The sequence below is a fragment of the Hemicordylus capensis genome, chromosome 5 (genome assembly GCF_027244095.1).
Source record: "Hemicordylus capensis ecotype Gifberg chromosome 5, rHemCap1.1.pri, whole genome shotgun sequence".
In the NCBI taxonomy this organism is placed as follows: domain Eukaryota; kingdom Metazoa; phylum Chordata; class Lepidosauria; order Squamata; family Cordylidae; genus Hemicordylus; species Hemicordylus capensis.
In genome coordinates this window covers 170,762,701-170,776,599 of record NC_069661.1, presented here as the reverse complement: position 1 = coordinate 170,776,599, position 13,899 = coordinate 170,762,701, and the positions used below count along the sequence as shown (strand labels likewise).

The window sequence follows — 13,899 nt, the reverse complement described above, 5'->3', positions numbered from 1 at the left end:
GCTGGAGACAAAACTGAGGAACTACTAGATTTTATTTCCTAAAATCTCGTAGTAAACGTTATATCCTAATGTTTTGTGAACTGCTACTTTGTCATTGGCAGTTCCTTTCACTCATGTAAGCACAACTTTCCTTCTACATGTGGAAGGAACTACTAATTATGGAGCATCACTCTGTTGAAAGGTTAGGATACAATCCATTTATTTTTTATTAAATAAAACTTTTAATTTCTATTTTTATTAAATATTAAACCTCTATTTTTAAATTAGAGAGATGACAACAGCTATTCCCCCAATAGCCCTTCTGGCAACCTAAAATCTATCTTACGCCTAGCAGAGGCTAATCAACTGAAATCTGCATAAAACCTCCTGTACTCCATCTTTACTATTCCAAACTGCAGACTTGGGTCCTTTTCCATTATGTCCGTGTGTGTGTGAGTGTGTGATAGACAGTCGGTCTGTCTGTCCGTCTGTCCCTCCTTTCCTCCCCACATCTTAGTTTGCTTGACATCCAGCCTGAAGAATAATTCTGAAGAACTTGAAAATTTGCTCACTCTTTTCTGACACTTTAGTTATCAGATTACCCTACTTTGTCTTTTACCTTTGCCTTTACCATCCTACCTTTTTAAAAAATGTATATCTCGTGCTGATTCCAAATAAAGATTTTGGTTCACTTTATTAAGTTCATCTGTCCTTATTTCTTACCACATGTTCTGCTTAGTCTTGCAGCCAGATATTGTGCCTGTTTGCTTACTTTACTTTATTTATTCAACACATTTAAATAATGTGTTAAATAAATTTTGGGAGTAAGTTACAGTTTAATGGAACTTACTCCTAAGTAACTGTACATGATTAGAGTAGGTCTGAATTTGTCTCATATTGTAGATAAAAGCTCCCTTTTTGCATTCTTAAATTGGTTATTCTCATTCTGTCTTCAGTAATTTTACCCTTATGGCTTGTTCTTTACTTCTTCAGCTCCTTGATCAAAAGTCTATTTCTTCCTTCTCTTCTCTGCAACCAGATACTTAAGGTGTGTAGTCAGCATTGATTAATACCGTGTGATTCTTTGTACTGGACAAATGTCTCTTCTATGACATTTTAGAAAAATGGAAGTTGCATTGCAAGTTGAGATTTAAGCTAATGAAAATTACAGACATGGATAGAATAACATTTTAAATAAGCAATATTGTTGTTGTTTTTCTGTAACACCTGTCCAATATCTGGCTGTATGTGTAGGTTAACTTCTGGTTTGACTTAATTAGAATTGAGCCTATAGTCATTTATATAACTCCATTTCTAGTTTGGCAAAAAGAAATTTCCTTGTATAGAGTGTTTTGCTAAAAGTGACTTGCAGTCACTTGAGCTACTGAAAACCTTACTGATTTATGTTTGTCTGTAAGAAGCAAAGATGAATGCGTGTAGCTTATCAAGATATGCTGAACAAATTAAAGAAAACCAAAAGATAGACCATCGTCCTCTACTAAAAAAAACCAAATAATGGTTTCACTTTGTTCCTCCTAATTTATTCAATTTGCTTAAGAAACTAGTAATAAAAATAATCCCATTGTCTATGCCACCTCCACCCAATAGTTCAAGAGCCCATGTCAAAATACTTGTGTGATAAGGTACAAAAGGTTTGATCATCTAGAGTTGTTAAACTAGTTCTTGCATTTGCAAAAGCGCCATTCCAGTGAGTGGCTGCTGGGGCACTTAGGAGGTGCAAGCCCCCCAAATGCCTTTTGGTGCCCATTACTTACATCATAAGGTACATGGATGAAACAAGCAGTTTCTGTTGGGGAAGAATGTATGTAATTCCAAACTGTCCAATCTGACTGACTTTGTTGGGGCTTAACCCCTTTTAGACAGCTCCGAAAAAGGGCAACGGAGGCCATGAATTACAACATAAGGTACATGGCTGAAACTGATACCATTTCTTAAAATATGCAATCTGAGTGCTTTATGTGTGGCCAATCCCAAATCAGACCATTTTAATGTGCTCAGGCCCATAACCGCTTCCACTGTACTGAAGCATGCTGCTCAGATCAGCTGGGATGTTCGTGAGGAGAAAAGGGGAGGGGGAAGGGAGTGATTGGGCAGAGAGCTTCCACTGTACTGATCTGGAAATATTCACATCATTTCTGAAATTATGAACTCTCTTATCCGTATCGTCAAATATAACTTGTATCTGGTTGGCTTTTAACATTCAGCTTTTAAACTTGGTTTTAGCTAGGTCTGGTTTTAGTTTTTATTTTGTATCGTTTTATATTTTTTTGCTAATTTTGTGAGCCACCCCAAGCAGTATTACACTGGAGGGGTGGGATATAGCTTTTTAAAAGTTATAAAGGGTTTTGTGGGTTTCATGGGACTTCAGTTCCATCCCATGACATTGATGAAACAGAGAAACTCATCCACGTTCTAACGTTCCATCCACAGTGATGCTGGAAATGATTCAGACTATAGTGAGGAGGAAGATAAATAATTCTTAAATCAGTTTTCTATGTCCTTTCTTGTCTCATCCCCCTTTAAAGCCACGAAGGCTCACAACCAGCACCAAATTCCATAGATTAATCATGAATTATATGGGAAAGTACTTCATTTTGTCTGATCTAAATCTCCTGATAACCTGATTCTAGTGTTGTGTATGTGTATGTGTGAGTGGGGGTCGGGGGGACTTCTCTCTTTCCACATTTTTCATGCCAGCATAATTTTATAAGCATCAGTCATGTGCCTCTTAATACTCTCTTTCCTAAACTAAAATGTACTCCAAATGTTGTACTTCTCCTCATAAGGAAGGTGCTTCAGATCCATGATCACTTTGGTTGCCACTGTGGTTCGCACAAACCATAGTTTTGTGTTATGTCTAATCCAGCCCTAGACTCTCCAGTTCTCTCCTAAAATGTGAGTAAAGACTTGTGTGAGGCCTGCTGAAAACTGGAAGATGTGAATTGATATCAAAATAGAGCTGAAACATTTGACCCAACATGAAACTTTGCTCTGGTCCTTATATACTGTATTATAATTTGATAGTATACCTGTGTATGTTTTGTTTCATATCTAATAAAATGTCAACCATAATCTACATGTAATTTCAGATGCAAACACAACTAGAAAAAAACATAACCAAGGAACTAGACCAAGGTATGTTAGTAAATTGCAGATTTGCATTGTATAATTCACCCAGTTTGCAATATGTATTAGAAGGCACTAACAATATTCAGAATTCTTGTGTCAACATTTTCATTTGTGTAACACTGCTACCTGTTTTTAATACATAAAGCTTAGCAACATTGGATGGCATCCTATTTCTTACATGAACTGGAGGCACTTCCTTTTGTAAAGGGTGGGAGATGGTTGCCAGTCCTTCACACCTTCCTGCTGCAGCCACCAGCACCACATCCCATCCTGTTCCAGAGGGGTCCCCTAATCCACAGGAGCAGATCTTTGTAGCACACTCTCAATGGGAAGTGGGTACATTCTCCCATCCTGTGCGTGAATAGACACGCACAAGAAATCCAATCCTTATGTATAAACAATTCTGCACTGATCAAACTTTTGTTAGCACTCCCAACTGTAGATTTCCACTTGTGCTCATGTCAGTAAATAATCCTGTTGGAAAACAAGCATAAATAAGTTTATCTATTTACTTCTGTAACTATATGTCTGACACCAAATACTTGCTTCATCACCAATACATTTCACAGTTGGAAGCAACTGCTTGCGGGGCAAGTTCACATTTCCTTAAATCCAAATAGTGTTGCTAAATCTAAAGAAGCAAAGTATTTCCCAACAAAACACATAAGATAGACACCAGCAACAATCACTGGAGGAATGCTGTGCTGGGGATGGATAGGGCATTGCTTCCCACCTGCTAAATAAAGGGAATCACCACTTTTAAAAGGTGCCTCTTTGCTCAATTAGCAGGGGACTTGGATATATTCATCCTCAAAACCCTATGAAGTAGATCAGGAGGATTGTTATTTTTAGCGTGAGGAGTTGAAGATCCAAGGCCACATATGGTGTCATAGCTCAAGTGGGGTTTGAATGGTAGGTATATCCACCCTTTTGGTATTCTTTTTATCTGTAGCTACCAGCCTGCATCAGAATTGCCATTCTGTTTCAGGTTAAACAGTTGCCTACACACACACACAGAGAGAGACACACAGAGATGCAAATGTTTGAGACTGACATGTTTCCATAACCTAATAATTGTTTTCATGTTGGATTGATCACATGTGAAATTACAGTATATATACTGCACATGTTTCTTACTACCAATTACCAAGTTCCAAAGGTCTTTGATATATTATGATTGTATTGTGCCAGTCTGCTCTGCTATATTGTTTCTAGGAAATCCTGTTTAATATGAGAGAGACTATAGACCAACACATATACAGATGTGTGCACAGTATGATCAAAGCCTGTACAGTAGTACTTCCTGTTGTACTGCCCTACATTTGAAGGCCTGTGCTCAGATTCACTCTTAAATGAATACATGTTGAATCATTCAAAAACAGGTACATTGTCTGCAAAATGTATATGCATGATGTAATGTCTGAATAGGGCTTTTGTGACTCGCAGATATTGTAAATTTTAACGGAGTGTAGAACTTCTTTTGTAGAACTGAAGTATCCTTGAAGGCCATCTAGTCCAACCCCTACTCAGTTTTAGGATAGCCACCATCTGGGAATGTTCTGCCTTTGATTTCCTGCACTGAGAAGAGGGCTGGATTAGATGGCCTTCAAGGCCCCTTCGATTCAATGACAGATTATCATACTCCAATTAAAATTACCAAATATGCCAGACATATTGCCTATATCAAATTAAACCAGGATTGCTTTAAACTGTATATAGGAAAGAACTCCAACAAAGCACAGTAAACCATCACAAATGCTTCATAGGTGACAGCAAGGTGCTTCATCTCGTAACAGGAGTGAATGTTTGGCAAACAAGTTACTAGAACATTCTCAAAGATCTCTTATATTCTTTCACAGCAAGATAGGCAGTAATATTTTTTCATATTTGTTCAGATGACTTAGTTAATCTGAGAATTGCATTCTTATTGTTTTGGTGCCCTCAGTGTCAAATGAGTACTTTCTATACAACTAATATTTTTCATAATGGAAGCTTTTCTTGTCTTTCAGCTACTGCAGAACTTGATGCAACATCTGTTAGAGTCTCACCTCTAGGATCAATTGATGAATCTTCAAAAACCTAAATGTGGGACAAGATCAAGTGTGCAATACCCTTGTATCTTTTAAAGAAAAATTAATATATGTTATGTTATTGTTGAAATTGTATTTTTATTTTATTTTATTTTTTAAAAAAAATTAAAATAGTATTACCTGTATTTAAATTTAAACTCTTTATTTAATAAATTGTTTTTTAAAAGTTGATCATCCTCATGGTATTTTTTGTGAAATGTTTCTCCTCTCCAACACCTGTAGCATTGATTCTTTGGAGTCATCATCCAGGGCTTCTCTCTTTCACAAGTCCAAGACATCTATATGACGCTCTAGAAGGTAGGAATGCTCATGTCCAAGAAACCTATGAGTTCTAGTGTATAGCAGTGGCTGCTGTCTACAGCTAAATTACTTATGTGTGTGGTTTTTATCCCTTCTGTAATTATAGAATTAGCACAAAGCCCTTGAGATATGCAGTTGCCATATTCTGCCTGCCCCATATGTGTGCAGGCCCTTGACTAATGTCAAATTGACAATGCCTACTGCATGAGCATCAAGTACTGGCCAGCCCTGATCACCTGCAGAAGAAAGATGGAAAGTTAAGTCCAGCCACCCACATTTCTTTATGTTGCTTTGGTCGTGCCTCGTTCTGGCCTCCTTATATGCAAAAATTGTATAATTTGAATAAATTTGTAAATATGACTTTGTTACATAACTATACAATGGTTTAAATATGTTATTGTTGAAATTGTATTTTAAAGTCATAGACAGTGAGATCAACTAAAGACACTTCTATACCATTTTTTACTAAAAGCAATAGAATGCGAAGCTCACAAAGTCAGACTTTAGCACTACTGCTTTTTTGGGAGAATGATAGCTATGCTATATGCTGGTCATGTAAATTAGTGGGGTCACCACTCTAAACATGTAGATTGCAGCTGGCTTGTGTTTTGGTGAGCAAACACTGTATCTAGAAACATCCTGAATTCTCCTTATAGAGCAGAGCACTAGATATTAAACTATAACTTCCAGGTTTCTTAGTCATATGGAACCATAAGCAGTAGTGGGTAGGAAGAATTATCTTGTGGTTTCATGAACTAGGACACTCCTACTATTAAGGAAATAAAGAAAAATTCAGAAATTTGATTAATAGGATATACTCTAGGCAGTGCTACACACTGGCTTAGTGAAAGTAGAATGCCAGACATTGGTTACCGAAGACTTTTACTTGAGTCAGTCTTAAGGCTATATGTGGAAGCTTGATGTATTTTTATTTTTCCATCACACCAGATACTGTAAAACTCTTGCTCCTGAGAGTCCCCTCAGAAGAAGTAATGGAGCAAGGAAGACACACATTATCAACCAAGACAATGTCTGTGCAGGGTTAATAGCTATGGGATTAACATGGCTTATCCTTTCTGCTTTTGAAGAGGGTAGTGCCAATTCCTTTAAAACTAAATTCCCTCCCATAATGCTGTATGTAGTTACTTCTACTGAGCTTGGTCTTTTGGATTAACTTCTGAGTAAACATGTCTAAACCAGTTGGATCAGGCCTGAGGCCTATTTAGTCCAGCACCATTTCCCAGTGGCTCAGCAGAGCTTCTGGGAAGCCGACAGGCAAGAGATGAAGGCGTGCTCACTCTCCTGCCATTGCTCTCTGGCAACTAGTATTCAGTGGTATCTTGACGCTCAACATGGAGGCAGCCTATAGCCACCAGGACTAGTAGCCAATTGACACATCCTCCATGAATTTGTTGAAGTCCCACTTAAAACCATCCGAGTTGGTAGTCATCACATCCCATGGCAGGCAATTCTATAGATTTAATTAATTATGCATTGTGTTGGGAAAATACTTGTCAGTCCTAAACTTCCTGGCAATCAGTTTCATGAGCTGTCCCTTGGTTCTAGTGTTGTGAGAGAAGAGCTCCTTATCCACATTCTTCTATGTTTAACACATCTTTAATTATGATTTCCATCCATTTACCCACAACAGACACTAAGCTAGCCAGCCTATAATTTCCTGGATCCTTCTTTGCAAATTGGTGTTCACTGGCTCCTTCCCAGTCCTCTAGCAGGGAGCCTGATTCTATGGACAAGTAACATATTTTTGCTAGATCAGCAATTTCACATCTGAGTTCTTAAAGAACTCTCAGGTGGATGTCATCTGGCCCTGGTGATCTGATTTTTCAAGATGGCTTAGATCATCACTTGTCACTTCTGACTCACTTCTCCGGCTTTCCCACCCGAGAAGCTCATTACAGGTATAGGTATATGCTTTGTATCCTTTGCTGGGAAGACAGCTGCAAAAAACTCATTTAGCTTCTCTGCAACCTTATCCTCGAGCATCCCTTTCACTATCTTGTCTAGTGATCCAACCACTTCCCTGGCAGCTTTCCTGCTTCTGAGGTAAATAGTGTTATCATTCCTCAAGGTTTTCATGCTAAAAACCAGTTTTTTGCATTCCTTTATAGCTTCTTTCTATTTCTTTTCCCCGTTTGTCTTCCTTCCTGTTCTTATTTGGGCTGAACTTCCATTTTTGGAAAGACGTCTACTTGCCTGTTATAGTTTTCTTGTATCTACTTGCTTGTCATGGTGATTTCCACCTGGACATGATGATGCTTTTCCTTCTCCTTGGTATACATTCTGACTGAGCTATTGTGGTTTTTAAATAAGCTCCATGTGCTGTGGAGTGATTTGACCCTCCTGACTGCCTTTCAGCTTTCTTTTCACCAATCTCCTAAAGGATGAGCTTGTCATGTATGGCTTGGTTCACTATAATAATTTCACAAGTACTCTGCATTCTTGCTTTAAGAATTCAGTAATGTACATGAGGCTATCTTATTTATTTATTTGATTCTTATACCGCCCTTCCAAAATGGCTCAGGGCGGTTTACAATTAAAACAAACCATTAAAACAGTAAAGAGCTAAAACAAAAATTAAAAAACAACGTAACAATTAACAATTAAAAACATTTTAGAACAACAATTAAACAATCACACTAATTAAAAACCCTAAAACTGTGTTAAAATATTAAAACCGATTTTAAAAAACCCTGGAAATCCAGGCCAAACAGAAACGTTTTAATTTACAGATCAAACCATAACATTCAAAATAATAAACTAGGTCATCGCATAAAACCTGTAAAAAGTAGCCATGCCATCCTATAAATAGTTCTGTACAGGCTGAGATTTATGAAGTCCTTTTGTATTGGTCTTTTTCTTCAATGTACAACAGAGTTCAAAGGTTCTGCTTGAATATTCCCCAAGTCAAGTGCAGAGTCTGTCTCTTCATCAATCTCTCCAATTATAGCTCTGTAAAAGAAATTGTTTAAGTGCTGTGTGTAAAGTGTTATGTTTGAAATGTTTAGCTTTGAAACTGTAAGAAGTTCTTACTCTAAAATTGTATAAATTCTGCTCAATACCTTTTCACACTGATTAGTAGGCAAGAAAACATGCTGTAGTTGCCCATACCAAAGTCAAACATATCTATCACAAAAGAACGTTCACAGCACTTTCATCAGACATGAGAAGTACAGAACTAGCACTGACTGCATAAAACTACAAGCCTGTAGCAAAGGTTCGATTTTAAGGACCTGCCTTTAGGATACTCCCTTTGCATAGTTGAAAGACAGATATAAGGTATTTAACTCACTTTACATCCTCTCTATTTCAGGTCCAGGCCAGCAACTATAATTTACCAAACTTTTCACACCTTAGGCAGCAACACTATCCCACTTAGAAGTTAGCACCACTAAATTCAGAGAGTGAAGCATGATTACTAGTGCTGCAGTGTTGCAGAAATGGTGTGTTTCCATCCCAGTAACACAAATGATAAAAGGGCGAGATGATGATGATGATGATGATGATGAAGAAAACATATTTATACCCCCCAAAACCTATGTCTCTGGGCAGTTTACAACAGATGAGATGAGATCATGTAGGAAGCATCATAAGCAAGAACAGCAGGAGGTGAGCAGAGACGAGAATTGCAATTAGTTTTGGCATTCCTGCATTAGTTGAACAGCCACCTTGTTCCATAGCGCAGTGGTAAGCAATGTTTGGCACTCTAGCTGCTGAATCTATTGTGGCTGGGGATGATTAGAACTGCAGTTCAATACATCCTATTACAGATAAAACATATATTCTATATGCATGTGTATTAATCAATAGTAATTTGATTGTTAGGCCAGAAACAAGCTAACACCTGTTTAAAGTTGACAAGCATCCCATTTATCATGAAGACCACTCCAGGTTAGGAATGAAGGGGAGGGGTGGAAGAGAGATGCAGACTGAAGGTTTAAAGGGAGGCTTGGCAGCGCTAGGTCTGTGCTAGTCTTGTTATGCCCAGCTAAACTACATTATATGGCACAACATACTGCAACATAAAGGGAAGAGCAGAGAAGGAAATTCTTTGCTCAGGTTAGCTACTAGTATAATTAGGAAGGACAGACCAGGCCATATCTTCCTCTTCAACTGGCCCTTTTGGCTGTGAACAGGATTCATTGTGGACACCTGGCAGCTGGTTAATGGGTTTGGAAAGTAATTTTTTCTGTGCTTATTTGGCCTTGAAGTCCCAAAGACTTAATTTTTTTATCATCATCATCATCCGCCTTCCTGAGGAGACTTGTGCTGCACTCAGAATTTAGTTATATCCATATTGTTGCAACTGTCAATTTTACACTAGTCAAGGGCCTGCACACATATGGGGCAGGCAGAAGAGGGCAACTGCAAATCTCAAGGGCTTTGTGCTAATTCTACAGAAGGGATGTGCTGCATCCTTTCTGCATAGAAGCAATCAAAGTCACATACATCAGTAGTTTAGCTGTAGACAGCAGTCACTGCTATACACTAGCTTCAGCCTTCAGTCAATCTCCAGCTGCTTCAATATCCAACTAGACTCGGTAACATGATGTTTAGGCTCCTGCCTTCTATTTTCTATCCATATAGCCTTGTTTTATTTGCTCCCACTAAGGACACAATAATATCATGCCCCAGCATGTCACCAGGATGGTATGCTTTCACATGGATGCTGGGAGGTTCATCTAAGTTGAGGCAGGAGGATAGACAACAATTGACTAATCATTACAATGCTCTCACTTTCTCACAAACTCTCCCATAACACTATTTTAATACTTACAGAATAAGTCTTAAAGCAAATAGGAGGGGGGACATATTGATCTATGTTTAGGACCTCTTAAACGAAGTCTGGTTTACCTTATTCTGTACATCAACATGGGCATTGTGTTCAATCAGTCGTTGTGCGACAGATATGCTAGCATTAGATGCAGCAAGGTGGAGAGCAGTGTTACCATTTGCATCCACAAGATTAGTGTCTGCTCCATGTTCTAGTAGGTAAGTTGCACATAATTCGTGCTGACACTGCACAGCCTGTAATATTAAAAAGGGGGGGGAAAGCTGAGGTCCACAAGTTACTTTAACATACACAATGATTTAATGCTGCTACCATTTAGTGCAATCTGAAATACATTTTTCTTGAATTTATTGTCATAATTAGTAATGGTAATGTATTATTCTTAAGTTAATTAAATTGTTTTAAGTTAAATTAGATTGTTTACCATGTAGAAATATTTACATTGTTTAAAAGTGCAAAACAATGTAAAGAACTGTATATGATGTAACAAACGTAAAGAATGTAAAGTTTTAAACGATTTCTTGATCGTTTTGTTTTAACTGAGTATGTCTGCTGTGAACCACCCAGAGCTGACAGATGGGGCAATATAAAAATGTAATAAATGCATAAATAAATAAAATACACTGATGCCTATCATTAATATGGAAGCTACAGTAATTTGACATTTTCATCTAGAATATGCTGTGTTTTAGAAGAACTATGGCATCATCATCACAAAGATTTAGTTTGCACCTGTTGTCTACCAAGAACATAACAATATCTGTTTATCCACTGGCGCAGGCAAGATGTAAAGGTGTTCTGGAAAGCATACCATTATGTTCAGTCAACAAACCGTCCAAAGTAATACCGACGCTTCCTAAAGATTATTTGGCTATAATGTTAGCTTAAACATAGTTTTTCCCATTCTGTCCTTGAAACAACACTATGAAGTAAGTTGGGCCCAGTGTTCCCTCTAACAGGGATTTCCAGATGTTGACTACAACTCCCAGAATCCCCAGCTGCAACAGCTTTTGCTTGGGGGTTCTGGGAGTTGTAGTCAACAACATCTGGAAATCCCTGTTAGTGGGAACACTGGTTGGGCCAGTCACTAATTTCCCAGACTATGATAACCCAGAAAGTTTCATGGAATCGATTTGAACCCACATCTCCCGGGTTCAAGTCAATCCTTTGTCCTCTACACCTTACTGGTTCTCCAGACTGACCCCTTTGAGAAGTCACTCATTACTTCCAGTTATTTTTCAATCACAGTTGCCTTTCTTTGTTTCTCAAAGCACAGAAAGAATCCCGAAGGAGAAATATGTTTCAAAATCAACTCATATTCTACAACAGAAAACACCACAAAAAGGGGCATGTAGCCCAATCCTACACATGTTTACTCAGAAATAAGTTCCTCTGAGTTTAATAGACTTAAAGTAAAAGGTAAAGTGTGCCATCAGGTCGGTGTCGACTCCTCGTGACCACAGAGGACTGTGGTTGTCTTCGGCAGAATACAGGAGGGGTTTACCATTGCCTCCTCCCAAGCAGTATGAGATGATGCCTTTCAGCATCTTCCTGTATCACTGCTGCCCGATATAGGTACCAGTGGGGATTCGAACCTGCAACATTCTGCTTATTAGTCAAGCATTTTTCCGCTGCACCATTAATTCCAAGTAAATGTGCGCAGGACTGCAATGTGAGTTCATCAATGATTTTAGTCAATTGGGAGGCATCTTGTGTGATTTCCCTCATTTTGGAAAGAGAATGTTATTTTGCCAGAAAGATGACACTAGCTAGCAATAGAACTGAAAATAAAGGTATTGAGATAATTACTGCACATCATTGTTGCAAGATTTCAAAGGCATCTAGCAAACACATTTAAGAGAAATATAGAATCAATAGTGATTTGCTGGTGACAGTGGCTGACATCCTGACTAGAACATAAGAACAGCCCTGCTGGATCAGGCCTAAGGCCCATCTAGTCCAGCATCCTGTTAAGCATAGTGGCCCACCAGATGCCACTGGAAGCCACAGACAGGAGTTGAGGGCGTGCCCTCTCACCTGCCATTACTCCCCTGCAACTGGTACTCAGAGGCATCCTGCCTTTGAGGCTGGAGGTGGCCCACAGCCCTCCGACTAGTAGCCATTGATAGACCTCTCCTCCATGATGTCATCCAAACCCCTCTTAAAGCCATCCAGGTTGTTGGCTGTCACCATATCCTGTGGCAGAGAGTTCCACAAGTGGATCACGCATTGTGTGAAAAAGTACTTCTGTTTGTTGGTCCTAGACCACCTGGCAATCAATTTCATGGAGTGACCCCTGGAGTACTGACTACTGAAGCATCCCTGCTTCAAGCAGCTGCAGGGACACAGTGAGAGCCCAAACACTGCTCTGTTACTTTGTGAATTATGAGCACATTTGTGCAAAAGCACCAATACTTCAGGGAGCTCTCTCACCCTCCAGAAAGGCACTTCCTTGTAGGAAAATGACAACCACATGCAGATTGTCACACAGATTACACATTATCTACTACAAAAAAGTGCCTTCCGTAACATTTTTTTAAATCACCATAAAGTGACACTCAATTTAGATCTAAAAGAAAAAGCAGTCTCTGTTTACAAGTACACAAGTTCTTGTACTTTAAAAGTGTGGTATAGTAGTGAGTTAGTGTCAGTTGGGACCCCAGATCTCCTGCTCAAAGTTTATAAATCACAGCACTGAGTTAGTCTGGACCAGTCACTACCACTCGACTTAACATGTTCCACGAGGTCACTGTGATGAGAAGAAAAATCATAAAGTGGGAGAGCCCCTATCGATGCTCCGCGAGGGGGAAGGCGGGAGGCAAATGAGACGGCGACAATACTGGGGTGGCTACTTCTGTACTCCATCGCCGCTGAATGGTTGCTCGCTTTCGCCCCATGCATGTGAATAATGAACCCTAAAGCCCGAAGCCGCAACCCAAGGAGAGCGAGAGGGGAGGAGCAGCAGGAGGAGTCGGGAAGACGAGGGGGGACGCCGCCCTGGCCTCTCCCCACCTGTTGGCTTTATCCAGCTGGTTGAGGTCGTGCTTCCTGACGAGCTGCTGGAGTTTCTTCAGGTCCCCGGTGGCTGCTGCCCGGTGCAGCTTGCCCAGGTCCTTGCTCCTCCACACCTCATAGCCTCCTCCGCTGAGGCTGCCGCCCTCGCCGCCGCTGGGGGAGGCAGTCGCCCCGCCTGACGCTGGCCGGGAGGGAGACTGCTGCCTCTCCCTTTTCTTCCCGAACCCGAAGATCTTCTTCATCCTCCCGCCCGGCTGGCCGAGGAAGGAGGCGGCGGCAGTGGAGTACACCGGTCCCTCGCCCCGAGACTCCTCCTCGCCTCGCAAAAGGAAGGACTAAGCGCGCCTGACGGAGTCCCGAGTGGCCAGCCCAGAAACCGGTCGCTGAACGGCCGTTGAGGGCAGCTGGGACGTTCTAGAGCGCGCGCGCGCGCCCTCTTCAGCCGGGGTGGGGGAGGAGGGGGCTCCCTCCAGCAACACGTGAGGGAGGGAGAGATGCCACAGAGAGAGAGACCAGGAGGACAACGGAGGCGTCTCCTGAGGAAACAGTACGCAT

At 40.2% G+C, this 13,899-nt stretch overlaps 2 protein-coding genes across 13 annotated transcripts in view; one reads left to right on the top strand and one right to left on the bottom strand.

Moving 5' to 3' along the window:
- The window catches only part of LOC128328269 (ankyrin repeat domain-containing protein 26-like), a 206,753-nt gene extending 201,365 nt beyond the window's left edge, over positions 1 to 5,388 (top strand). For 6 of the 11 annotated variants that reach the window (XM_053258090.1, XM_053258085.1, XM_053258093.1 and 3 more), the window contains 2 exons: positions 3,090 to 3,135; positions 5,139 to 5,388. In XM_053258090.1, coding sequence (XP_053114065.1) covers positions 3,090 to 3,135; positions 5,139 to 5,212 — 120 coding nt within the window. In that variant the 3' untranslated portion in view covers positions 5,213 to 5,388. The other 5 variants (XR_008309108.1, XR_008309107.1, XM_053258087.1 and 2 more) reach the window with 5 other exon arrangements.
- A 2,617-nt stretch (positions 5,389 to 8,005) lies between these two features.
- LOC128328271 (ankyrin repeat domain-containing protein 7-like) lies at positions 8,006 to 13,899 on the bottom strand. 2 transcript variants are annotated; one of them, XR_008309109.1, is made up of 3 exons: positions 13,342 to 13,883; positions 10,392 to 10,565; positions 8,006 to 8,489 (listed from the first exon to the last, which is right to left on the bottom strand). XR_008309109.1 is itself a non-coding variant. In XM_053258096.1 (2 exons), the coding sequence occupies exons 1-2, from the start codon at positions 13,584 to 13,586 to the stop codon at positions 8,399 to 8,401; spliced, it is 336 nt and encodes a 111-aa protein (XP_053114071.1). In that variant the 5' UTR covers positions 13,587 to 13,899; the 3' UTR covers positions 8,006 to 8,398. The 2 variants fall into 2 exon arrangements, 1 of the variants encoding a protein (XP_053114071.1); XM_053258096.1 differs by lacking the exon at positions 10,392 to 10,565 and having other exon boundaries at positions 13,342 to 13,899.